Genomic DNA, 25262 nt, shown 5'->3' on the forward strand with positions numbered 1-25262 from the left:
AAAGAAAAAAATCACAGTGCAAGTAGCTGTACGACAACTGGCTGAAAAAAAGTTTCAACATGCTTCCCTGGGAATTTGTGAAAATGAAGGCGATCGATAACTGTTTCAGAATCCTGAAAATGATTGTTTGGAGAGATGATTCCAGAAAGCAGTAGCCTAAGGAACACTGATGAAATTGTTACAATAACTAAAAAAAAAAAAGTCTAGCATTACAAAACGCATGGGCACTCTGCAGCCATAATCTTTAACGTCATTGCAGAGATAGTATTTATATTTATAATGTCCCATTCATCCGCATGTATCTAATTCAGTTAATTCATTCACAAATGGTTAGTACTACTTTACAGTGGTTTGCAGTAATTAGCTTAGGTAAAATAAATTTCGAATTAATGAAACACGGAGACACCGCCGTTTGCTTCTCTTAACCAGACTCTGTGCGTCACCTTGCTTAAGAATGAAACGTATTGTGCAGTCCGTTCTGAGAGGAAGCGATATGTTTTTCATGAAAAGAATTACCTTTTACGAAGACAAAAAAAAAAAAAAAAATTAAAAAAATCGCGGCCTTTCGTTTCACCAAAAACTTACTTTTTTGGCAGTTAAATATCTCTATCAACATTAATATGCTTAGTATAAGAAAGACCATAATGAAAGAAGAAAAAGCCAGATAATAAAGCCTCAAAATTTACATGTTACAAAATATCTACGAATAGAATGAACAAACTTTGTTAAAGTAGACTCACGACCATGGGCAATGTGGACAATCAAAATGAATCACATTGTTACCCTCTGAAGAGCTTTCTTTAACAACTTCGAGCTACATAACAAAACGTTTATAAGCGAGACACACCAGTGTGTTGAAATTAATTGTTATGTTGAGCTGAATTGCTTCACAAGGAAGGCCTTACCTAACTAAGAAATTGGTTTTACTTGTGCACTTCTAAACAAGTGCGGCTGCGATACATTTTTAAAACGGCAGCCTACCAGGCTCTAACATCTTCCACACCTCCCATTAAGTCGTTGATGTCGAACAGATGCGCAGTCTACACAGCCGTGGCTTAATTAAACCAATGACTTTTGTTGTATGAATGCCATTCTCTCAGCCCGAAGTAACTCGTTCCGTAGCGCGAAGCTGATAATTTGTCTGTCGCATGCGTATACATTTGCTTCCGGAACAGGAGCTATTACCTTACAATTGTTGAGATAACCAGGCTAAGATCTCAAGCTTTATACAAAGCCATTAAGTAATCGTGAATTACAACATCTGGAGGTGGGCGGGGTAGGTACTGTTAAGGTTTAAGTAATAGACATATAAAGCACACACGACTGTAGTGATTGTATAGTTCCTTTCACGCGCATAATTAAGCTGCACGCTAAACTAGAAGCTGCATTGAGGATGGTGTATTGGTTATACAGCGCTTAATTACACAAAATAGAGCCTCTTTTCAGATTTTCGACACTTGCGGTATAAATCTCAGTTGCGAAATTTAACGCGAGACAACGATTGAAGGAAGATGCACGAAAAGGAGAGGATAGAGCGGCCCATCTATAGATTTGATGACTGCGCTGACCGGGCTTAGTTATTAAATATGCAACACTGTGAACACCAAGCAAATTATATGAACGTGCGGAAAGAAGGGCGATTTGAGAGCGTCTCCACAAGGTGCTCCCAATTCTGCCCTGCGGGTTTTCGCATGAACGCATGATTAAGACAAGTTAGTCTGCATCAATGCATTCGCACTGTCTTGTAGAAAAATTACAGAAACAAAACTAGATTGGTGGTTTGGTTTGACTCGCTGTTCTTGATGGTAAGCAAGTCGAGCATCGACCGATGAGACATCAGATGCCCGGATGAAAGAGGAAAGAAATAGGATATTGTAGAAAGTTGTGCTACATTTATGGGATAAGTGCAGCGGCAAGCCATAAACGCCTCTCCTCGGCATTCAGTGTTGCTATATTCACCAGCGGAACGATCGCATCTCGCTCGCCACTGTAAAACAATGCGAAACGTTCGCGCGCAGTTAGGGACCTACAAATGACGAAACAAAACAAAGCAACTCGACGGAGCCACTGGGACCCGGATTAAAAAGAGGGGGAAAATTCGAAAGGGGTAATAAACACACACGCGTTGTTGGCTCATTTTTGTTTCCCTGTTATTTTTCTTGCCTCTTCCCGAATCGGAGGCGCAGCAAAAAGGAGCCGCTTTCGCTTCTCCCTGTTTTTCTCCCCAATCGCGAACAAGTAGCCGTTGAGAGCGGGGAAAAAGCGTTTTCCTTTCCGTTCCCAGGCGCCCGGTAAAAAAGGAGTTTTGGCAGCGAAAAGGGCTTAGCGCCCGAATGCCGATGATTGCGGGCGGCGGCAATAGGGTGACCCGAATCGAGGCTGCTGCGGAGGGGAGCCGTGCTTGCACTGACTGCAGACACAGACACACGCACGCAAGCGAAAGCCAAGAAGTTGGGGAGATAAGGCGGGCACGACAAGATCAAGGAAATAAAGAACACGAAAGGGCAAAAAATGGGGCGGATGGGGGCAAAGAAGACGGTGCGCAAAGCCCGGAGCGCGCAGCAGCGCGGCCGCAGAAAAGACCGGAGAATCCAGTTACCTGTTGCTGCCGGCGGCCGATGTGGAGGGAAGCGGCGGGAGACCCGGCAGACGCCTGTTGCTTCACCGGCCGCTCGCTGACGCCGCTCGCTGGCCGTGCAAGGAGACTCTCTCAGCCCGCCGCAGCGGCAGCCGAACGAGTCCCGGCTCGGGTGCCTCGGTTGGACTTCGATCGATGCTTTCGACGGCGGTCGCTCGTGCGCCCGGCCAGCCAGCCAGCTACGCGCGTATTATGAGCAGTTCGTTCGTCTCTCTGTCGCAGTAGCAGCGGCGTGTCGCCGAAACCAAGTGGGCCGAAAGATTGAAAGACGAGGTGTCACGTCCCCTTCGCCCGCCACAGCGCGTGTCGTCGGCGTTCCCTTTCGGTGGCGCCTCTCTGCAGCCGTACCTCCCTTTTTTTTTTCTTCCTTTGGAAAGAGGGAAATAAGCTACTTCCCTTTTTCCCCATTTGGCTAAAAGGAAAGAGGGAACTGCGTCGTAGCCGTCCAAGATCGACGCCTGAAAGAAAATCACTGGAAAGTGCACGCTCCACTTTTCGTCCAGTCGTAGTTCGCATGTCGATGCTCGTTGTGGCCGATGACGATTACGTCGATGAATCGCGCACAGATTTTCTATTAAACTGTCGATTATTTTGCTTTCCACCTGGGATAAATTGTGAGAGTAAAACTGCTGCCTAATAAAATGCGAGGTACATAGACTCTTTGTTCTGGTTTCGTATGGGCAAGTCTCGTCTGAGCATGGTCTCATTCTTCGCAAGTTGCTGCAAGAATCGCTGGTTAGTTGTCACTCTACTTTTCCCCAATTTTCTCGTTTTCCCCCTTTTCGTTCCTTTCTTCCTTGAGACTGACCTCTTTCTTCCCTTGCACGTGTCCTCTTCTCCGTTCTCCCAGCGCGCGCGTGTCCGACGCGTGACGTTGCAGCCGCCGCTCGCCTTTCCAGGGGTTGGGTCGCGGCGCACGGAACTGAGCGAAAGCAGGGTGCGTGCGCACGACTAGCGGCGTTGAGCTGCGGCCCGACTCACGGTCTCTGTTGCCGGGAAGGCGAGGCCGCGGCAAGTGCACTCTCTATCCGCCAGGGGGCGATCTTGTGGGGTCCGCGCGGGAGAGGGCGAAGGGGCACCGCGTCGCTGATCTCGGCTTCTGTGCGGAGAGGAGGAAGAGAAGGCCTTGCAAGGGAGAAAATAGCAAAGAGTAGGGGCCGAATGCCGCCACGCAAAGGAGAAGTAAGGGGACGCGAACGCTCACGCACAGACGACTGGGGACGAAACCCCGGTGACGTCACAACGACGCCGCGTCGGTGAACGGTGACCATTGGCTGCTTCTGAGCTGGGGTCCGAGGGAGTAGGAAGAGAAAAGGGGAAAGAGCAAGGGTGTTTTTTTTTTTTTTTTTTTTTTTTTTTTTGAGGAGAGAGGGCTTCGCACATGTGCAAGTGAAGCGCATGCTTTTCGGGCCGAGAGAAGCCGATCTCTTAGCGTCGTAGACGTGGCAGGGAAAGGGTGCCCGCTAAGGGGATAGCTCGTAGGCAGTGATCCAAATAGCTGCGTTGCTCCAAACTAAGCACTACATGTTGGTCCGTCAGAGATGAAACACTTGGTATAGTATTGTTTTCTTTTAATTTTTAACGTCTGCTATTATGAGCTGCAAGAGCGTACTCGCCTTCTCCCCGTATGGCACAGTTACTTACTTTTATAATGTTTCTTTATTTCGACCTTTTATAATCCACCAACCCTCTGCTGCAGGTGAAACACGAACTGAGCACCTTTACCGTCACCCAGGACAGTGAACGAACGTCGGTCCTTTAAGGCAGGTATTTCAGGAGTCCCGTTTAGAAAGCCGTGTTGTTGCTCCAAATATTATCGTCAGATGTTCATGAAAAAAAATATGCACCAATCACGAAAACATCTGACGTTGACAAAAAAGTGTTTGTGGCCAGCGGTCGTCCTTATGAGAGGCTTTTCATTCGACGGGGCTTTCCAAGATGGCAGTAGCTACATTGTAGGCAATGTGAGGCCTTTCAACTGATGAGCTCCATTCAAGGGTATTCAATTCGTGTCTATTTATACCAGGGTTTTTTTGGCATTAAACCACTTTCAGGTCTCGGTTCGCGGACGTGGCAGTGCTTACTGACAAAAACAAAAGTTATTTATAGTCACAACTGTACCCCGCTCAGTTGTGACTGTTCATTGTGTTCATTGTTCACTGTTCATTGTTCATTGTGTCCAAAGTTTGTAGTAAATGGTATTTTTATATTGCAGCACAAAATACTAAGTCCGATATAGTTGAGTTTTTAATTCCGTAAAAGTGTTTATCCTCGTCTGTTTCCTGCCCCTCTGCGGCGCTTTCGAAACTCTCCCGCATGGACGCTTCTCGCCGGCATCATTACTAAGAACCATCTGCTTTTTAGATAGTAATATTATAGTCAAGGTAGAAGCCTTCGCAATCTTTTTGGTTAGGTCGGTCTTCTGATAGTATTTACCGGATATCTTGCTACCGGATAATGCTTATATCCACGTACACGATCATTCCAGGTCCGAAGGAGCTCAGAGGGACTCTGTGGGGATCCCAGGTCACCCACGACTGGAAGGACGATACGGTAACCTTAGGTTACCGAGCGCTATAAGTTCTAGCCAGGTGATCATCAACGATGCATTGCCAAAAGTTCATGAGTGTCCCAGTACGTGGGCTTTCAACAGCGCCCTCTGCACAGGATACATCGAGGTACTGATATCAACTTCACTGCATCCCCACTGTTTCCAGTGGGCGTTATGGAGGGCAACCCGGGTGGGAAGGCGACATTGGTCTAAAAAGTCATTCAGAGGTTTCATATGACCGGCGTTGGTTGATAATTGACTGTGCACAGTAGCCTTACTTTCAATATTAAGTACCCGGGTTCGATCCCGCCCGCCGGCGGCAGCGTTTCGATGGAGGCGAAACGAAGCGGCGTCCGTGTGCTGTGCGATGTCAGTGCACGTTAAAGAACACCAGGTGGTCGAAAGTTTTGGAGCCCTCCACTGCGGCGTCTCTCGTAGCCTAAGTCGCTTTGAAACGTTAAACCCTATAAATGAAACCGGTCGAAATTACTCCGTAGCCCTCCACTACACTCCTCTTTTTCTCTTTCTTCTTTCACTCCAACCTTCCTCCCTTCCCTTACGGCGCTGTTGAGGTGTCCACAGAAAAGTGAGACAGTTACCGCGCCTTTCCCTTTCTATAAATCAATCAGTATTTTTTTTTTTTTTTTTTTTTATAAATGGAACCAAACCATTGCTGCTCGCTTCTTGCGCGTCCACATTGCTTCCCTCTTCCCTTTATATCCCTAGCTCTGTCGACACTCACATGCGTGTAATGACAGACGTTATAAACATGGGCTCGGTAGGCGGTTCATTATGGTTTCGCGTCGCTTTTTTTTTTATCTCTTTTTGGGAAGCCACGTTCCTTCCATTGCGAGGTCACTGTGGAAGCGGGATATTGTTCGATAGCGGCGCTTGCAGGAAGAGAGGGTTTTAATGCGATAACAATAAAAGACTCGTTACCAAAAAAGTCCAGCATCGGCGTTGCTGACATTGTGGGCGAAATATTTCCAAGCATGGCGCTCACAGGTGATAGCAGGCAGCTTACCTGACCGAGCACTGATTTCCCGATGGTTTGTGCTAACGAGGCCAAAGGATATGAGAAAATTTGGAAGAGCTACCAAGTCGCGATTGCTCATTGGAGGGGGGAAGTTGGAGCAGGAATCAACCTTCCAGTGCTCTTAGATACTGAGTACATATATGCGAAAAAAGAACCGCTATCGCATCATAACCCTAAAGGCGGGGCTTAAGTGTCGCCTAGCCTTTTTTTTCATGCTGAGGGGAGTTTATGTGTACGCTTTTAACGAATGGTGCCATCAGAGTTACTCGTTTTATCTGACGCAGGGCCATTAATCAGATACAGCAATCCGGGCACACCTAAAATTTTCCTTTAAGGGTTAATCATGGCAGCGCTAACAGCTCTCGTCTAGGGCTCTCCTGAAGATCCTTGTTTGCGTACATCCACTTTGTTGATCGCTTATTCACTAAGCGAGCAGCATCACCTTATTGGCAGTGTGCTGACAATGATCGGCCCTATAAGGTCCATCATATTGCCAACACACCACATTACTGGGCCATCGCTTGGAGCTGTCTGAGAAGAATTCCTTAATTTTTGCTTTTGTTATCTCACACACATTCTTCAGCATACATTCTTAAACTTTGCATTATATAAACCACTCAGCATAGATATAAGGCAACACACAGATATCTCCTTAAGAACGTGCTTGTCTGGCTTGTTAGCGTGTGTAACTCGCGATCCAAGAGTCCTGGAGCGTTTTTGCCCATCTCAAAAGAGAAGCCAGAGTTGGCAACTCCTGCGATGGCATGTGGTGCCGTGACGTCACACAACCCGCCAACCGATCAGGGCCCGGTCTTGTCGCTTGCCAGAGGCATGTCCGTGATTCTTCGCTCAGTATGGCGACTGCGAACCAACAATGCTAACGCTGGATTTTCTGGGCAATGGTAACGTAGTCGCATTCATATTTTGCGGCATATTAGCTTTGTTCGTATTAAGTCCGGAATACATGAGGCGTTTTTTTCCACGATTTTCGCGCGTCGAAAACTGCCGCGCCGACGCGACGCCCAGCTCGAGATACATGGAACGACGAAGCGGCGAGAGCGCCGCCGCGGATCCCTCGATGCGAAAGCAAATGCATCAGCGAGTTGAAATAACCGCAGAGCGAGGTACGTGAGAGAAGCGACGCTCTCCCTTGTGTTAAAATTGCGAAAGTGTTCATTCTAATGCTACTGTGCTAAATGTAGAAAGCGTACATAGGTGCGCAAGGATTTGGCTCGCTTGAATGAACGAAGATACTTCGGAATGCCCGCTCGGATACCAGCGGCACGGCTTTCTTTTTTATTTTTACAAATTTCACTCCAGGGAGCAAACAAACACACAACGATCCGAGAGTAGGTCGTATACTCACAAAAAAGCGACATTCTGTGCTTGATTAAGCGTTTATTTTCACGATAATCACATTTCTGCGGCCGAACTGCCCGATACCTCGTCAGCCATGGCGGCCATGTTGACAGCGGCCGCTCAAACCGGAAATGCCAGCTTTCCGCGCTCCTATTGGCTCGCGTCGACAGTAGTTTCCGGTTCGAGAGGACGCCGCGCCGCCCGCGCGTCAAATATCTGGCAGGGCCAGATCGGTGGCGGCGCGCGTTTTTTCTGACGCGGGGCGTCGAGTGCGCGCCGTCGGGCGTAAAACGCCGGTTTGACGCGGCAAAAACGCTCCATGTATTCCGGCCTTTAAGCGAGCATTCGTTATAACGGAAACTGTTAGAGGGCTCGACTTTTGTTCTAAAATAAATTTTGTTTCGTACCATTTTCTGGACAAGGTACCGCGGAGCCCAGTGTGTGCTTTAGTTTCTGGAATAGTGCGCCTTCCGCCACGAATATGGATAGCGGATTGTGTAAACGTGTCGTTGAGTATTTCGTAAAGCGGTAGCATCGCCGAAGCGTATGAAACCAGCCCTCTCTCCGCCTTCATCGCCCAGTGCCACCACTGCCGTCTAATGCGACACCAACGTGCTCAAGCGGGTATAGCGCTTCAAAGAAGCTTCTCTTTCTAACTATACCTTACAGCGATCCCTGTGTCAGGTATGTTTCACAACATTTATGGCGCCGGGAGTGGGAGTAACTGAATACACACTTACGCCATCTGCCTAAAAAACACAGCGCGTCTCCGCTTCGTAAAGTTTCGCAGGGAATTTCGAAGTCACCAATTAGGCGCTTGGGCAACGCGTCGGAGGCGCCAGTATAGGATGCTCCACTTCAGACTTCTGACGTGACGTGGGCGCAAGCTGAGTCACTAAATATCTAAGTCGACAAAAAGGAATGCAGAAAAATTTGTCGTCACACCAGAATTTCTTTGAGGGTTTTGGCCGTGAACCTGTAGTGACAACAGGATATTTTGTAGAAACCGCAGATTTTGTGCTGTTACCGCAGAAAAGTACTACAGAACCATAGAGAATAGAAAAAGACTCTGCAGGAAAGACCACATACAAAAAAAAAGCTACAAAAAAGACTACACAACTATAAAAAAGTGTTACACAACTGCAGGAAAGACTGACTCAGCGATACAGTTACAAAACCTTGTGTCGTATTTCTAGGCTTCCTCTGTCCGTTTTTCACGACATGGATACCACCTGTGTCATGCCAGATTGATAGTTACCATGAAAATCTTTTTTTTTTTTTTTTTCATAGGGCGATACTGCATGGTGCTATTTTTTTTTTTTTTTTGCTCTTTGTGCTGTGCAGCTATGAGAGATATTTTATTGATACTATCATATAAAAAAATTTATTCTTGCCTGTTCCCGTGGTTGTTCCCGTCGGCCGTATTAGTAACGGTGGCGCTGTGAGCGGAAGGCGTGTGTAGCCTGCAGATATTATCGTCCTCTTACAGCCAACCAGTCGTACTTTCAAATAGCGAAGGCTTATTCTAATAACAAAACTTCAAACTAAGCATGACGTACTTTGAGGATTCCAGCTTCGGCGAAAGCAGAAATATCGTGTCCGGTGTTGAAAGGAACCGGAACGGTACTACGAGTGGAACAAAAATCACAATTATATTTCGGGGCATCTATTAGTTAGAATTATTACTAATCAGCGCAACCATGCATGCACCAGCTCAAATCGCTCAACTATTAATGCATCTTGCTTTTTTTTTCTAGAGAAAACAGTTTGACGCTTAGCCAGTTAAGCTAGTTTGAAAAATGGCGCTAAATCCGCGTTAACGAATGGAACAAGAGGACATTGGAAACCTTGTAGTATAATCGATTCGGATATGGGCACGGCGACCGTCCATTGCTGAAGGGAATGTCTCAAGGTGAAGTCCCATTTGTAGTGAGGGAATAATTACTTATTCCCATTTTTAGAGATGTTAATCATGTTAGTCCCGCCCTCCCGTCTGCTTTGCGCGCTAGTAAGCTTAGTTTATTTTCTTTATTGCAATAACATACCTTGCGGCCTTGATTGTTATATACAAATACAGATGCAGACTAGATTCCTTAAGAAAATCGTAGATCGAGTGACTGCCTACGAGAGACAGTGATGCCGGCTTCGATACCAGGGCCAATGAGACTTTCTTCTACTGTTAAGTTTCATTTATAGCTTTTTTTTAGCGGTGTTTCGACGCTTGTGTGGATACTTGTGAGTAATTTTCTCATTCCTACAAATACGCGCTCTCGGGACATCTCCTAGCCGTTTAAGAAACCTCGAGCATTGTGGTTTTGCGCAGCGTGATTTAAGGCGTCATTGGCTGGTTTTGCGGTCCCTTCGGAGAGGTGTGAATACGAGCTTATCTGCATCAATATTCACATCTCCTCGCCTCTTTCCTTCAGTCGTTGAGCCTCAATGACGAATTTAGATATTCGTGTGCAATAGTTTCGTAATAGTTTATTCAGAAACACACACAGCCCGTTGCTCCCGATTACTCGTGTTTGTTGAGTAGCAATATATCTAGGCATACAGTTGACGCTACTGCACCAGCAAGTAAAGATTAACTGAATGAATAGTAATCCTTTTTCTCCGTGAGAAAGCAGTGGCGTTCGATGTGTCGTCGAAGCGAAAACTTTCTTCGGAGGGAAGCTCAGAAACAGACTCTTTGGTTACGTGCAGTCCAACAACTTTTACAATCGTGTCATTCCTGACAAAGACCAACACGTTGCCGGGTAACGTCAGAGCTAATAAAGAAAAATACCGTTGCTTGTCTCACAGTGCAGGGATTCGAGCCCAGAACCTTTAATGCGAACGTCTAACCACTGCTTGGCCATTGCGCCGGTCATAACTTTTTAGTTGTTTGACAATTACAAACCACCTAAAACTGTTCTTAGTACTTCTGCTTTAACACCAGGCCTTCTGCATGTGGACCCCAAATGCAGGAGTGGCAAAGAGTGGCAGGCACTACGCAGCAGAAATTATCAAGTGAAAGTTTAGATAAGGTATATTTATCCTGCTCTCTATAAGCGCTGGTCACTCTCAAGGTATGATATACTGTAAATTGAAAAGGTGGAATAGAGGCGAGCACACGAAGCAGGCCGCCGTAACGGCCGAGCATGACGACGAAGAAATGCGCAGGCTGAGAGGATCTAAATGGTTTGCCATTGTACATGCCCACGTTCAACCAAAACGCGACATCAAGCGACCACTTCGAGCTAGAAGGAGCCGGGGGCTATCGACCACACTCCTGAAACCTCTCCTACCTGCACGCCAGAGCCGGACATGTTATATACATAGGCACGCTGTCGACCCCCGCTTAAGCGTAGTACACAATCGCGACAGCTGTTAGCGTGGTACGGAAGCGCCTGCCGCGATGGGTGCAAGGAGCGAATGAGTCGCCCATGCGATCGAAACGCAATTTGCTTAGCTCGCGGACAGCTGGATCTGCGTGCAGTCGGTGAGGCTGATGCGGGGCCCCGGTCCTGCAGGCAAGCCGCGCCAATGACCGCATCCATTTCGGCCGTTCCTCCTCGGGTCGCTCGCAGGTGGTCGAGACCATTTGCCAGAGCGTGTGCCCATCGTGGTTTCGACGGTGACTGTACAGCGTGCTTCCGTCCGGTCCCTGTGCGGTCAGTTGGCCTTGTCGTAGCGAAGAAATGTCGGTACCCTGAATAAGCAGCGGCAAATTACTTGGTTTGGTTTGTGGGATTTAATGTCTCATAACGACTCAGGCTGTCAGAGATTGCGTAGGGGGGCACTCCGGAAATTTCGACTACCTGGGGTTCTTCAACGTGAACTAACATCAAATTGCTTGTTGAAACTTTGGTGTATAGTCACGCTGCTTAGACGTTACCGTTTTTCAAACAAAATGCGCTGTTAATGAAGATAAAGCACCAAGACTGGTGCCACGTCATCATTCTCTGAGATAGCGGCAAGCGGAAGTTTAGCAAATAATAGCTGTACAGCTGCATTCATTTATTGCATGTTGAGTTGCTGCCGAGATAAATGGAGATTACATAATCAGAACTCTAGTGCTCAGTAACCCTCGCGAATCGCTGGCGAAGGCAGATTAGTCTTTCAGGTTTGCTGACTATACAACCGGGCACTTCATGATGTGGGTTGAAAGGGTTTGAATGAAGTATTGAGTGAAGGGTTAGAGCTTGGGGGCGTGTGTAAGTAGGCAGAACAGGAGAAGGTGCAGGGCTTGCGATTAGTACAGGGTGCAGCCTTTAAATAACCTGCAAGGTCCTTCCCTTGTAGGTGCATTCAAACTACTCAATAATGGACACTACGCTTGTACTGACGCGCCGCAAAACGGTATTAAATGCGTGTTGATGGTGTATTAAGCAGAATGGAAAAGTTGCCGCAGTGTTTTTGCAGACGGCTGTTTATTTCTAGTCGCAATGCGACTCTATTGGCTAGATTTTGAAATTTCAGACACAAAAAGCGATTGATCCAATACACTCTATCAACTGTTTCCACGCTGTTCCATAAAAATGTAAAAGTGCCTGTAAATTACACATTTCAATATCTGTTTAATTTATGCATGTTTCAATTCGAAAGTCATTCATATAGTTGAGCGCAAGCTTCATAGCAACACCGTCTTAAGTGTCCACAAAATCAACAATGCTTAAAATGAGCTAGATTGTTTTTAAATGGCTTTTCATTCGCAAAAACCGATAATTGGGAAAGAAAACGCCCTCTATCAGCACTCTATGAGGAGCAAGCAACAACAAGGCCATAAATTATAAACGAGCACAAATAAACACTACAATGGCACACTAACTCGACTCTAATTTCATGTCCGTAGTTATATGCTGGCTATGAGGAACGCACCAACAAGTCAACGAGTTATCAACGGGCAAAATATATATATATATATAAAAAGAACTTTTGTGTCATGTCCGCGATTTGTGGTTGGCTGAAAAGAAAAGATTTAGCTGCTGAATTCAACAAAAAGGGCCTCTTTACTGTGCGATGTCAGCGCACGTTAAGATTATATCGCTTATTAAGCTTAATGATGACGTTTGCCACCGTCTTATTAATACTATAGAATTCATCTATAAAGATCCCCAGATGGTCGAAATTACTCCTTATCTCTCCACTACGGCTCCCCTTTCTCTCTTTCCACTTTCACTCCCACCTTTCTCTCTTCCCGTACGCCGCGGTTCAGGTGTCCACAGAAACAAGTGTGACCGATACTGTGCCTTTCCCTTCCTGTGAACAAATTATTATTATTATTATTATTATTATTATTATTATTATTATTATTATTATTATTATTATTATTATTATTATTATTATTATTATTATTATTATTATTATTATTACTGCAAAAACAGCCTAAAAATAAAAAGTTCTGTTTTTTTTAAATCAAGGCAAATAGTGTGCCTGCTTTTCTAGAAAGTTTCTTCTGTTTCTTTTTCAGAGATATTGTAAAGCGTGGAGTCAATAATTAAACAATAATGCTTAAACGCTATACCTTCACTACTGATATCGAGCTATCGAGTTTTGTAGTGTCCCTTTAGTAGAAAGGCGTTTCGGTTGACTAAGGTTTGATGTGTACTGTCGCGCGATAACATGCATTCAAATTAACTGCAATGCCGGCTATTCTATTACCAGTGTATTGAGTACGAGGCAGCCTAAATTTTAATTAATATTGGGCATCTTCAATAGTTTTGCGGTCATGTTGGGTTTCCATTGAATCAATGCGAAAATAATACGGCACAAACAGATACACAAAAGTGACGTAAAAGGAAGGACTGATGGAATCCAGAGGAATTAAAGAAGAATAGTAAAAATCATATCAAATAAAATCAGATCAGTTTATTTGCCACCTCAAAATTTTCAGATGCAAATTTCTAGGACAAGCAAGATTTAAACAGATTTGATGAAACTACTTTGTCGAATCTTAAATAGAATGAGGTTCGGTGAAGTTAAGGGTAAATAATTCTGAGCTGCCGTCTTCACTGTGGCCGCAAAGGCTGTGCGCGAAAGCTGCTGCATTCATTTAGTGCCATGACAGTCATAAAGGATGATCCATGTGCTGTAATTTAATCTGACGCCCTTGTATAGTGGGCTGCTTAAGTTTACTTCCAGGGGAGTCCTGAATGCTATATTAATAAAAAAAAACTTTCTATGAAGATCACGGAATTTTCGGTTACTGTTGACTTACTTCATCTGCTTCTCTTCACGAGCGCATCGGCTTTTTGAGCCCCGCCGGGTGGTGCAGTGGTAAGACGCCCGTCTACTGTGCCGGAGTACCCGGGTTCGAACCCGACCTCGGCGGCTGCGTTTCTGTGGAGGCGAAACGAAGAGGCGTCCGTGTGCAGTGCGATGTCAGCGCACGTTAAAGATCCCCAGGGGGTCGAAATTACTCCGTAGCCCTCAATTACGACTCCTCTTTCTCTCTTTCCACTTTCACCCCTACCTTCCTCCCTTCCCTTACGGCGCGGTTGAGGTGTCCAAAAAAAAAACAAGTGAGACAGTTACCGCGCCTTTCCCTTCCTATACATCAATCAAATCAATTAATTATCGGCTTTTTGAAGCTTTTTTTTATTTTCATACTCCAAACGTCTTACTCTAGCACATTGTTTTGCGTGTGGGCTAGACTTCGAGCCTCTTTTACGCCCTAATTAGTTTAGTGCGTAGTTTCCTGCATTAACCTGAAATGTCCAAGACCAGTGTACGCATGGCTCGACGCATACATGGCAAAATTACTTTTCAAAAGGAATTAAATTACATTACTAATTACTTTTCCGAAAACCGCAGAAATGTACTTAAATTACATTACTAATTACTGCTTTCAAAAAGTAATGACATTACATTACAATTACTTCAGAAAAGTAATGGAATTACATTTCAATTACTCTAAATTTTTTAACATGCAAAAAAGTGCACTGCTCACAGCTCCCAAAGCATTTCAGAGTTCTTTATTACAACGCAAAAGCAACTGCGCTTCAAAGTGCGCGTCGGAAATTTTGCCCCGCTTTGAAGAAAGCGTGTCCTTGGCCATGCTGAAGAGTCGTTCTGCAGACGCAGATGAAGGCAGCCCAGTGTTATACATCATAAAGAGCTTTTTAATTCTTGGATATGATTCAAAAGCCGTAAAGTCAGTGACTGCACTCTTCACCCATCGATGAAAATCGTCGTTCACTGAGTTTTGTGGTCCCGCCCTCTTGATGTTGAAAAAATCATCATCAGCATCAATGTTGGGTGGCGCAGCGACATGATCTAGAGATTCTTCATCCCTGAAATGCGCCTGGTAGCAGGAGCGGACTAGGTTCCATTTTTCCCGCTCAAGTTTGTCGTCCTGGAGCCAAGCCAACTTGAAACGTGGATGTGTGGCCGCGGCAATGGTGTAGTCCGGGTCCGCAAGCTGGTGCGCAAACCTGGATAAATCATACCATAGTGCTTATAACTTATATGTGACCAAGTAGTCATCCGCATTATCATCAATATTCCAGATGTTCTGTAAGTCAGTTACTGTTGCATTTATTTATGGGTAATAAGATCTACGGGCATACTAGCAAAGCGTTTTCCGCACTTCTCCACTACAAGTGAAAATTTCACTTTAACTTAAAAATTATAAGTGCCAGCTCGTAGTGAGGGCAACGATGACGACGGTGTCAGCTAGTGCCGTCTAATAATTAAATGGATGACGCAAAAGCATGACAAGACTCGGAGCCAACAATGCCCTCGCTTGTTGGTTTTCGATCTTGTCTCACTCTTCCACACAACCATTTCTTCTAATGGGAGCGATGTTTAAAACTTCACACTTGTGTGCCAGCTTTCCTACAACGTGATAAACCAGCTGGATGTGACGTTTAGTTTTGTAGTGTGAGACACGTACAAATTTCCACACCGATCAAACATATAAGCTACGCATCACCACATGGAACACAAACGTATAATCAGGTACTCATATACTTCTGCCATGCTAATTGATGTTTCAGGCTTTTGATGCACATATATCGACTCCATTCTCACAGCCGCGTAGTGGCATCCGCTCATTGACGCGCTAGAAAGATTCCCTGAATTTGAAAGGACATCTACTACACAGATCAAGTTCGAAAAACTCACCTCTTCCCGACGCCGCATTTCACAGCGTCAAGAAGTGGTTGGCAATAGTGTAGCGCCTGAGGACAGTGCAGCGACCGTTGAAGAGACCACAGCATTGGCAAAAGTGCCCCCATGAACATGTATTTCTCCCCCTGCAAAATGTCGAGGGACCGCGCTACTGGCCGTAGAACCTGAAAGAGCAGGATTGAAGCAGTACATTTAAGCACAGCGTAATATTTAATCACATGTCTGTAATGCGTTAATTGCTTTAAGAACTCCGCGATATTGATATCTTATAATGAATATTTTTGGCACGCATAACTAACATCATCAACGCTTACTTGAGCCTATATAATAATAGCAAATAATTTCATATAGAGATAAAAATGTCAAATTACCGACGTGTACTCTTCCAGAAAGACAAGGTCATCTCCAAGGATCCGGGATATGTTCAGGGCGTCGAGAACCTTGTTGATGCGTGTTCCTGCTTCCCTGATCTGGTCCAGAGCATTGAACAGGGAGTTCCACCTTGTTGCACATGGTACAATTAGAAAGCGCCCTAAATGCTGCTGCACTGCCTCTGAGGCTATAGAGGAATGCTGCTGCTTATTCCATAAGGCCTTGCAGGTGCTCATTACGCGCGTATATGCACGCTTGTACCGAACGTCTTGCAGAGCCCGTTCAGCGTCAATGGTGGCAATGAGATTAAGCGTGTGCGCCGCACAGCGTTCATGCTTTGGCAGCCTTGGTTCGTCTGGATCGGGAGGGGTATCCGAGTCAGAAACAACTTGGAGAATATCCTGCACGCTGACCATTTCTATGTCTTCATCATCTTCTCTGTTTTGTTGCGGACCAAATATCCTGCAAGCGATAAAATGAGGGCTCTGTTTTTAGACGGAGATACTAGAAATAATTAAGGCGATAAGTACGAAGACATTTTACCTGAATGACTTCGCGAAGTTTGACGCGTTGTCTGTGACGGTCACGGTGACTTTGTTCAGAATTGCATAGTCCACTAAGACACCATGCAGTGCGTGCGCGAGTACGTCGTACGTATGGTGTCCAGTGAGGCGCATGCATGCCAGTACAGCAGACTTTCTCGTGCAGTCTTCGCCCAGCCAGTGGACGGTTACACCAAGAAAGCTCCTGCAATGAATAAATTTTGGTTAGAAGAATACCACAAAATGCTTTACAAAGAAAAATGCATGCTTCTAATAGTGTTACAGGGAGGTCGCAATGTAAGCTTGCTTACCGACGAAAGGATGTCCAGCAGTCGGCTGTGCAGCACACAGATGACACATCTCGAAGGGTGGCACGGAGCTTGTCCTTCATTTCTTCGTACATTTTGTTGTTTCTCTCAGCTACTGCCCGACGGGAGAGCACTTTGATGCCAGGTTGAAGTGTCTCTAAAAGACCGATAAAATCTTCGTGTTCAACTACGGAGAAGCTTTGGAATGATCCTATAACGAACTTCGTTACAGCCGAGTCTACTTCCTGCTGCGACGGGGTGGGCACTCTTTTTAGAAAACAGCCTTCCAGCCTTTTCTGCTTAAGAGCAGACGAAGAGCCTTCATCAGAGTCTTCTGGCAACCGTTTCTGTTTTCTAACATCACGTTCTTGCAAAGCGTAAGGGTGCTTTTTCTGAAAAAAAAAAAAAAAAATTATAAGAGTAAACAAAAAGATCTGTGTCCTTACTCTGCAAGGTAATACTTGGAAGTATTAGACTATACGTTATCAGAAAGGAGATTACACGGCTAATTATTCTTCTTTGCTCGGCTCATACCTCAGTGTTTCTATGAAAACTGGCAAGCTGAGAAGAAAGCAGTACGCGAAGAAAAACATTTTGCACGACAAAATTCCTTTGATTAGCTATCGAGGCTAGATGTACTTTTTTTTTTTTTTTTTACAAATGAGCACACAATAAACAAGGCACTCAGTGCGTCGCAGCAAGCATATGTCAAGTTCAAGTAACACCAACAAGGCGCATACTGTTCTATTGCCAGGTTGGGCACTCCCCTACCTTGAATTAGAAACATCCCACGTTAAGTCAGTAAAGAAGTAAGCTGTAATAAATTTGAAATTTGTCTAAGAACAATATGCACGCCCTGGCATTTTGCATTCTCAACAAAGCTTCGTAAATGTGCAACAAGATGACCTCAATATCAAATATCTTAGTATATTAAACTAGCTTATCAGCCGCGCAGTTCACGCCACAACGAAAGCAAAACCAAGGTCTTAGACGCACTGTTAATGTACTACGCAGTTAATAGCGTGCCTCAAGCCGAAGAAAAAGCACTGCCTTCTGAGCAAACAATTTACCACATACGCGTTGGCAATGTTCAGTTCGCAATCGCCGATCAGTCACAGAAGAGAATGGAAGCGCAGTTTTTTTTTTTTTTTTTCCCCGAACTCAGAATACAGGGTATGAGTAGAAAATAAAAACTTACCTGCAGGTGCTTTAGCAAATTTGATGAAGCCTTGGAGCTGGAGGATAACGTCTTCGGTCCTGGCGGACATAACTTGCACGTTACAGTAACATTGTCTCCTATTTTTGACTTGAATTCAAAATAGGGCTTGAGATCCGGCCACGGAAGCTCGTCTTTTCGCAAACTCATTACCGTTGTCATGCCTCAGAAGCAAAGTTTGAGATCAGGATCCCGGAGCCAGGTTTTTGGTACATCAGAAGACCGTCCCACATTTTGCAGTCACCCAATCAGAATTAACTTAAAAGACGATTGGTCCACTGAACCGACTCTCACACCATTAACTTTGACAGTGTTAATGACTCTTTCTCTGATGCTAAAACTAAAAAAAAAACGTCAAAATATCTCCCAAATTCTGGTGCGCTCAGTGAGAGCCAAAGAAGATTGGCTCACTGAATGGTGCACCACGCCCTTCAACTTCAACAGTGCTACAAGTCTCTCTCTCTCAAAAAAAAAAAAAAAAAAAAAAAAAAAAAAACCACCAGAACACCAAGTTTTGTTTTCAAAATACGTGGCACACATTTCACTTTTTTCCCGCCAAATTCAGTTTCCGCTGACAGTTGACCTTCTTTGCGTTCCCAGAACTCGGTACATTACCGAACTAAGACAAACACAGCGCCAGCCAAACACTTATCACTTTTAGTAGTTCCCGTCAGTAAAGGCGCCAAATTCTTCGCTGTCTTGTCCGCACCATTCAAGCTTTCCGAAGCTTGTTACTTGTTGCCTGGAAAGCGCCCGGACTCAGCACCTTCAGCCGCTTGCGGCAATGGTTTCTGTAAGAGCCCTTCCGGTGTCCCCCTTCGCCTCGCAGCGACGACGTAACGCGACCGCGAGCACAAGTGCGGCCTGCGTGGGTGTAACCGGGGGAGCCGCGGTGCGCCCACTGTCCGCATCTCGTGGACTTCAGAAGAGTGCCGCCTCTTGCTCGGCCTAGGGCTATTAGGGGCCAAGCACGACTTCTCTCGCGGCTGTCTTGTCAGGGCAGTAAATTCTACCGATAGGCGCCGATGTCCACGATGCGCTGTGCGTCGCCTTAAACGGCGTGCCATACCAGGGAGTGCACGCGCGTTCCGTTTCGTTTACTTCCTAACTGGGCCATCTGTTCACGCGAACGCCGACCTAACATGCTTCTGCCCTCCCGCCCGGGTTCGGCGCCGCATCGTCTAGAGTTTTTTGCGGCATGAACGAACAGAATGACTGAGCAATAAATTTCTTTTCGAGACCCGCCAGTCTCCGTTTCAGCAGGCCGTATTCTTCAGGCACTGGATGGAGGGCTCCCGGTGCTCTCCACTGCTTAACAAAACAAAGCGACAACGAGAGGCCGGCGGTCTGGCAAACGCTTCTGCGCGATTCTGACTAAAGCTGCCGGTCACTTGAGCCCTTTCTCAGGCACGTTGTTGAGTGTGACTGTGAGCGTGTACAGTGCAGCAAGTAGTACATAGCTTTCCCTTCGTAAAGGCAAGATAGCATGCCTTCCCTTTCACCGTGCACTAGCGTATGAGTCCGACAGCCGGTTTTCGGTCGACAGGCCCGCCATATCAGAAAACAAACGTTTTTCACTCACTTCCGACCCAACTTTGTCGGTCTCATGTACACACCCTGTATGTGCGCGTGTGGAACACAACCTGCTGCCGAGCAATGTGCGTGCGTGTGCGGTCGTGAAAGCTGCATAGCTTTGCCTTCGTAGAACTTGGCGCACAGAGACTGCGCTTGCCTGCGCGCTCGTCGCCCCTCGCCCGTGAGTTAACTTCCTTGGCGGCCCCACTCTTCCGCGTTTTTTTCCCTCCGTGTATTTGACTACAGAAATGAACCCCGAACTGTGCTCTACAAGCAGCAGTGGTGCTTTTGGAACAAAAGTAATTTCGAGAGTAATTAATTACTTTTACTGGGAAATTACCAGTCGAAAGTAATGCATTACATTACCGAATTACCAGAGCAGAGAAGTAATTCATTACATTACAAATTACCGAAGAAAGTAATTAAATTACAGTAATTACATTACAGTAATTCAATTACTGCCATGTATGGCTCGACGGAACCGCCAAGGTGCCGCTGAACCTGTCTTCGTAAACACGAGTTCTATGGTTGACCGCTTCCCTTTCTAAGCAAGGTCACCTTCTATTTCTAGCTCTTAGGATTGGCGTCGATGACGTCTGAGAAGCCATTCTCTCGCTATGGGAACAACGTCGGATATGTTGATGCTCCCTCTGTATCCCGCTCCTACTATGCTAGCCTGATCTGAATTGTGTATATGCCACTCGAGACGAGTACACACAGTCGCCGTCGCGGAGCAGATTGAAGAAAAGTGAGGTTCACAACGTCGGGCCAAGGGTTCGGATTCAGTTTGGGCTTGCGAAGTGTGGGGGCTTCTACTTCTTTTGGAGGTTCGCGTACTCTTTTGTTCTCCTGTTTTTTCTTGTCATTTCAATTTTGACAAACGAAATCTTGGTGCCTTATTTCGTTTAGGACGGCGTTTCGTCGGCGTTCCGTCGGCGACGTCATGGCGTGCGACAACACACCGCGTCCGTGTGGGTTTGGCCGCCGGGCGCCGACCGCGGGAACGACCCGCGGTTCGAGTGAAAGGCAAACACTTGCGGGCGAGAATTTGAAGGGCTTACGCCCGGGCTGGCGCCAGGGGCCCAACGTGCGGACGCGGACGAAGGACCGGCAGTGTAGCGATTTTCACATAATTGACTTTAGTTCCGAGTTAGTCCGGTGATGGTGGAGTTCGCAGGCTGAAGGTAAATAGGGCAAGTGCGTAATTTTTCAAGAAACTGAGAACTGTGTATGTAACGCGACAGCGATATGGATCTCGTTTAGCAGTGAGCCCCATACGCCGGCATGAAGAAAAAATCTGTATTGGTCAAAAGGGTGTGACCAAGCTCACACGAGTAGTGGTGGAACTGCAAAGTAAATGAATTGCGCTGAAAAACAAAATTCACGAGGGATGACATCAAACTCGGAAATCTTTAATACCGAGTCCGATACGCCACCTTTAGCTATCACAGCCACTCTCTTTTTGTCTTGGGCACCTTTATTTGACAAAAAATACAGACTGACCAAATTGTCAAAAGTCAGCCAGTTTCCAGGCAACCTATCTCATTTTAAGGTTTAAACTAGTCACTGCCTCCAATGCGCTGATAAACCCTGGTGCACACCACTGAGTTTTCGAATTATGAATTGTCTGTCGGTCTGAATTCTGAAAATACACTAGGAGAGCTTTAACATGAAGATAAGCTTGGAGAACAGCGGCCACGTTGGCACGGCTAGGTAAACCGGGGTTTTGTACCAATGTCAGGTAGGTAGTATTTCGGTAATATGGTAGGTTATGCCTGCATGCCCATCATCATATGTGATATTATAGAGCAATATTAAATAGAGGAATAAGCGCGATCTCGCAAGATGCACAAAATCGAATTGTTCAAGGGTTGAACGTACAAGTAACTTATATTACCATCGATACGTTTGGAAGTGTCATCTAGAAAGAATGCATCAAAATACGAAGCAGCTGGAGATTTGAAGCAACAGCTTAAATAATCACTGGTAAGGTCGGACGAATGTCGCCAGTGCATGTAGTTGAGCGGTAAGTATGCGCGAACGTGGTTAAACTAGAGGAGCCAACCAACCGGAACCATTAACTCTGTCACACTATAGCCGGCATGGCGGAGCTTAACTGTCCACTAAATTTTAGAGATAATAAAAAATATTCATAATTGGTTCTTAGAAAATGAAGAATGCCGTATCTGTCACACTTTTGTGGACACCTGAATCGCGCCGTAAGGGAAGAGAGGAAGGTGGGAGTGAAAGAGGAAAGAGAAAGTAGCCCCTATGCGTCCGTTCGGCGTTCGGCGTTTTAACCACATCGCCGTTGTTGTCGGTGTAGCCGAGCGAGTCAGAGCCACCAGTATCCAGCCAGGGAATTCTCAGAAGAGGCACGAGCGAGCTGCCCATGGCTCGTCGCTCTTTTTCTTCTTCTGAGAAAATCTCTTTGGTTCATGAGAATGCTTTGCAACTGCACATACATATCTAAGTATGTGTCTCTCAAATTCTTTGCCTCAATATCTCGCAAAAACGCTTAAATATCTGCACTAAAATATCTCATTGGGGAGTGCTCCAATCATCCATAGAATATTTTTGTTCGAATATATACGCACGGTGATGGCCAATTTGGATTGGAACACATTTATTGCCAACATTGAACATATATGTGGGCATTACACTTACATGGCCGCGAGTCCGTGGGTCTCGGCAACCTTATGAGCCCACTCAGTAGCCCGAACTTGCATCAACGGGTCTGAGCTGGCCAGTAAAGCCTCCCGTCGCTCTAAAGAAGGGACTGGTAGGAGGGCCGCCGGTAGCGGCGCTTTTTTTTTAGCTTCATAATATGTAATGTCTCCGGCTATCTTGCCGCATTCTTTACAATTTGGATTGTATTGTTTTGGTTACAGGTGTACTGATTTGGACGGGCTAAGGAAGGCTCGTGCCTGGGGCCGACGCTAGATTACTTCCTGCCTTTTGCCAAGTTTCTTCTCTGGTGGAGTATATATCCGCCTTTCTAGCTTAAAGTCATTAGTATAGACGTGGAATGATATGTTTGCATCTTTTGGGAAATCGGGATAATCAACCTGGCTCACTGCTCGGCTGACATAACCTCGAGCTATACTGTGAGCCAACTATTTTCCTCCGTTCCCAGAATGTGCCGGCACCCATATTATTTCCACCTCTTTTTAGTTCCAGTCATGATATCGTAAGATTCGCTCAGCTTTGATCTGACAACTTCTTTGTGTGATGCCGCGTCATACCACAGAGCTACGGTACGACATATGTATGCATGTGGACACACTCTCTTGTAGCATGCAACGTGAGATGGTGCAACCGTTTTCTCTGAGATGTTAATTTCGGACACCTTTTCATTTTGTTTCTACAAGCATCACAGTAAATAATGAAAGTCGAAGTCCGTGCTCTATTTCAAGCTCCTAAAAGAAACAAACGGAACGGTGCAGTTTATCGTGTTTTTTTTTTTTCTATTGAAAGTAGCTCTAAATGATCACCATTTCCAATTCATGACCATTACCCAATATGTTAATAAATTTGGTTGCATATGCGACATAGCCCCGCCGGGGTGGCGCAGTGGTTACGGCGCTCGACTACTGTTCCCAAGGACGCGGGATCGAATCCTGGCCTCGGCGGCCGCTTTTCGATGGAGGCGAAAAGCAAGGCGCCCGTGTGCTGTGCGATGATCAGTGCACGTTAAAGAACCCCAGGTGGTCGAAATTTCCGGAGTCCTCCACTACGGCGTCTCTCATAGCCTGAGTCGCTTTGGGACGTTAAACCCCACAAACCAACCAACCAACCATATGCGGCATAAAACGCAGCATACAGCATTTAAAAGTTTCGCATAGAACGTTTGGGGAGGCGTAGACACCGCTGTCTTTGACGTGTACTGTAACCGCGGTGGTGCTGTGGTTAGAGCACTCGACTGCTGTGCCCAATGATACGGGATCGAATCGATGGAAGTGAGAAGCAAGGCGCCCGTGTGCTGTGCGATGTCACTTTACGTTAAGAAAACCTAGGCGGTAGAAATTTCCGGAGCCCTCCGCTACGGCGTCTCTCATAGCCTGAGTCTCTTTGCGACGTTAACCACCGCAAAACCGAACTAAAACCAGAACCTAATACTTATAAAAAAAAAAAAAACGGTTGATTTTCTTCGCAGGTAATATACAGAAAAACTAGACCTATCTCATTGGTGAGGCATGTGCCGAAAGACTTAGTGATGCTACCTGGCAGTTGTCTCAAATTCCTGATAATAATAATCGCCGTTGATGTTCAAGTAAAGATAGTATATAATAAAAGCTCTCGACTCCAACATATATTTTCTAGACACGCCTGACTGCAAAACATATAACGCTGTGCCCTTAGTGGAAACACTACTATACATATCTTCTATAATGAATCCGGCAAATTAGAACTCAATTTTTAAAATCAAAGAACAGTAATATCGCAAACACACACGCACAAAAAGGGCAGAATAAATACAGCAACTTCTACGAGAGCTGCGCCTTCGACACCTTCCTCCTACGACGGTCTCTTCCAAATACATTTTCTTCGTGTGACCCTTTACGACGCCAGAACTACCATGAGCAGGGAGCACACAACGACAGTTATAGCAGCACCCAGCAACAGGGTCGCGAAACGCTCTTAGCTACTCCAACGTGGGAAGGCTGAGAGGCGGCCCTGTCCAGCTCGAACCTCGAGGAACAACGAGCCCTCGTCGAAAGAGCACGGGCAGCGGCTTTTACCAACGGTGTCCCGGACTAGGGAACCGACCAGACTTCCCCTAATCTAAGCCAATGTCAATAAATATTTTCATCATCATAATCATCCAAACTTCAACAGTTTCTTTCTCTTCACACGGAATCTTCCCTGCTACCAATGCACCGAAGCCATTGTTAGGTAAACGACAATTACTACTCTAACTATCGACTTTAAAAAGCCTTAAAGCAGCAATTTGCCTGAAAGAAACTCGCTTGAAACGAAAACATTCCCCGCCAAAAGCACCGCACTCTGAAAAAAATGCTGTGAACTTGCATTAGGGTGTCTGAACTACCAAACCTGTAATTCATACCTCAGAGTGAAAGGAAAAGGGAGCGTAAAAAAGACGCAGGGACATATAAGAAACAAAAGACCTCACATGTCTGTACGTATTTGTGTACATAAAGCATCAGAGAGATGAGGCAGAACTACCATTCGTCCCCCTTGAAGAGTGTGCAAAAAAATGCCGAACTTGAAGATTGGTCGATTTCGAAAAGCGCTACTAGGGCGCCACACAGAGTCCATTTTTTCCAAGGCGAAGGATGACGCAAACTCCACGTGCCTCACCAATACCCGCGTGGTCTGAATGAAACTGGAGTGAGCAGCGCGCGACGACCTTTTCGTTTTGTTCTACTAGGACTATAGGCGTACTTTGCCAGATACGGGCAAACTGAGTGCCCGTTGAAGTTCGTGGACAACAATGAGACGCGCGGCGAAGAAAGTCGTCCACTCGGCTGTAGTGGCCACAACAGCGAAGCCGCAGCCGCTCCATACGACTCGTGGACGTATAACGTTTCT

General features: G+C 45.9%; 2 protein-coding genes across 5 annotated transcripts in view; one reads left to right on the forward strand and one right to left on the reverse strand.

Annotated features, from left to right (window-relative positions):
• The window catches only part of Plap (phospholipase A2 activator protein), a 439799-nt gene that overhangs the window by 181411 nt on the left and 233126 nt on the right, over positions 1-25262 (forward strand). The window lies entirely within an intron of this gene.
• On the reverse strand, positions 14531-18284 carry LOC146181768 (uncharacterized). Its single transcript, XM_084575845.1, has 6 exons — positions 18117-18284; positions 16922-17310; positions 16612-16815; positions 16068-16530; positions 15691-15860; positions 14531-14999 (listed from the first exon to the last, which is right to left on the reverse strand). Exons 1-6 carry the CDS (start codon positions 18282-18284, stop codon positions 14531-14533), a joined length of 1863 nt encoding a protein of 620 aa, XP_084431971.1.

The sequence above is a fragment of the Amblyomma maculatum genome, chromosome 8 (assembly GCF_055883805.1).
Source record: "Amblyomma maculatum isolate TAMU_Amacu chromosome 8, ASM5588380v1, whole genome shotgun sequence".
Taxonomy (NCBI): domain Eukaryota; kingdom Metazoa; phylum Arthropoda; class Arachnida; order Ixodida; family Ixodidae; genus Amblyomma; species Amblyomma maculatum.

Excerpts from the sequence above, each read along its gene's own strand:
- LOC146181768 (XM_084575845.1), bottom strand. The coding sequence starts at position 18,284 with ATGAGTTTGCGAAAAGACGAGCTTCCGTGGCCGGATCTCAAGCCCTAT. Across the intron at positions 16,816-16,921 it reads TGCTGGACATCCTTTCGTCG|GAGCTTTCTTGGTGTAACCG; the intron begins GTAAGCAAGCTT and ends TATTCATTGCAG. Across the intron at positions 15,000-15,690 it reads AAATGCGGCGTCGGGAAGAG|GTTTGCGCACCAGCTTGCGG; the intron begins GTGAGTTTTTCG and ends TGATTTATCCAG.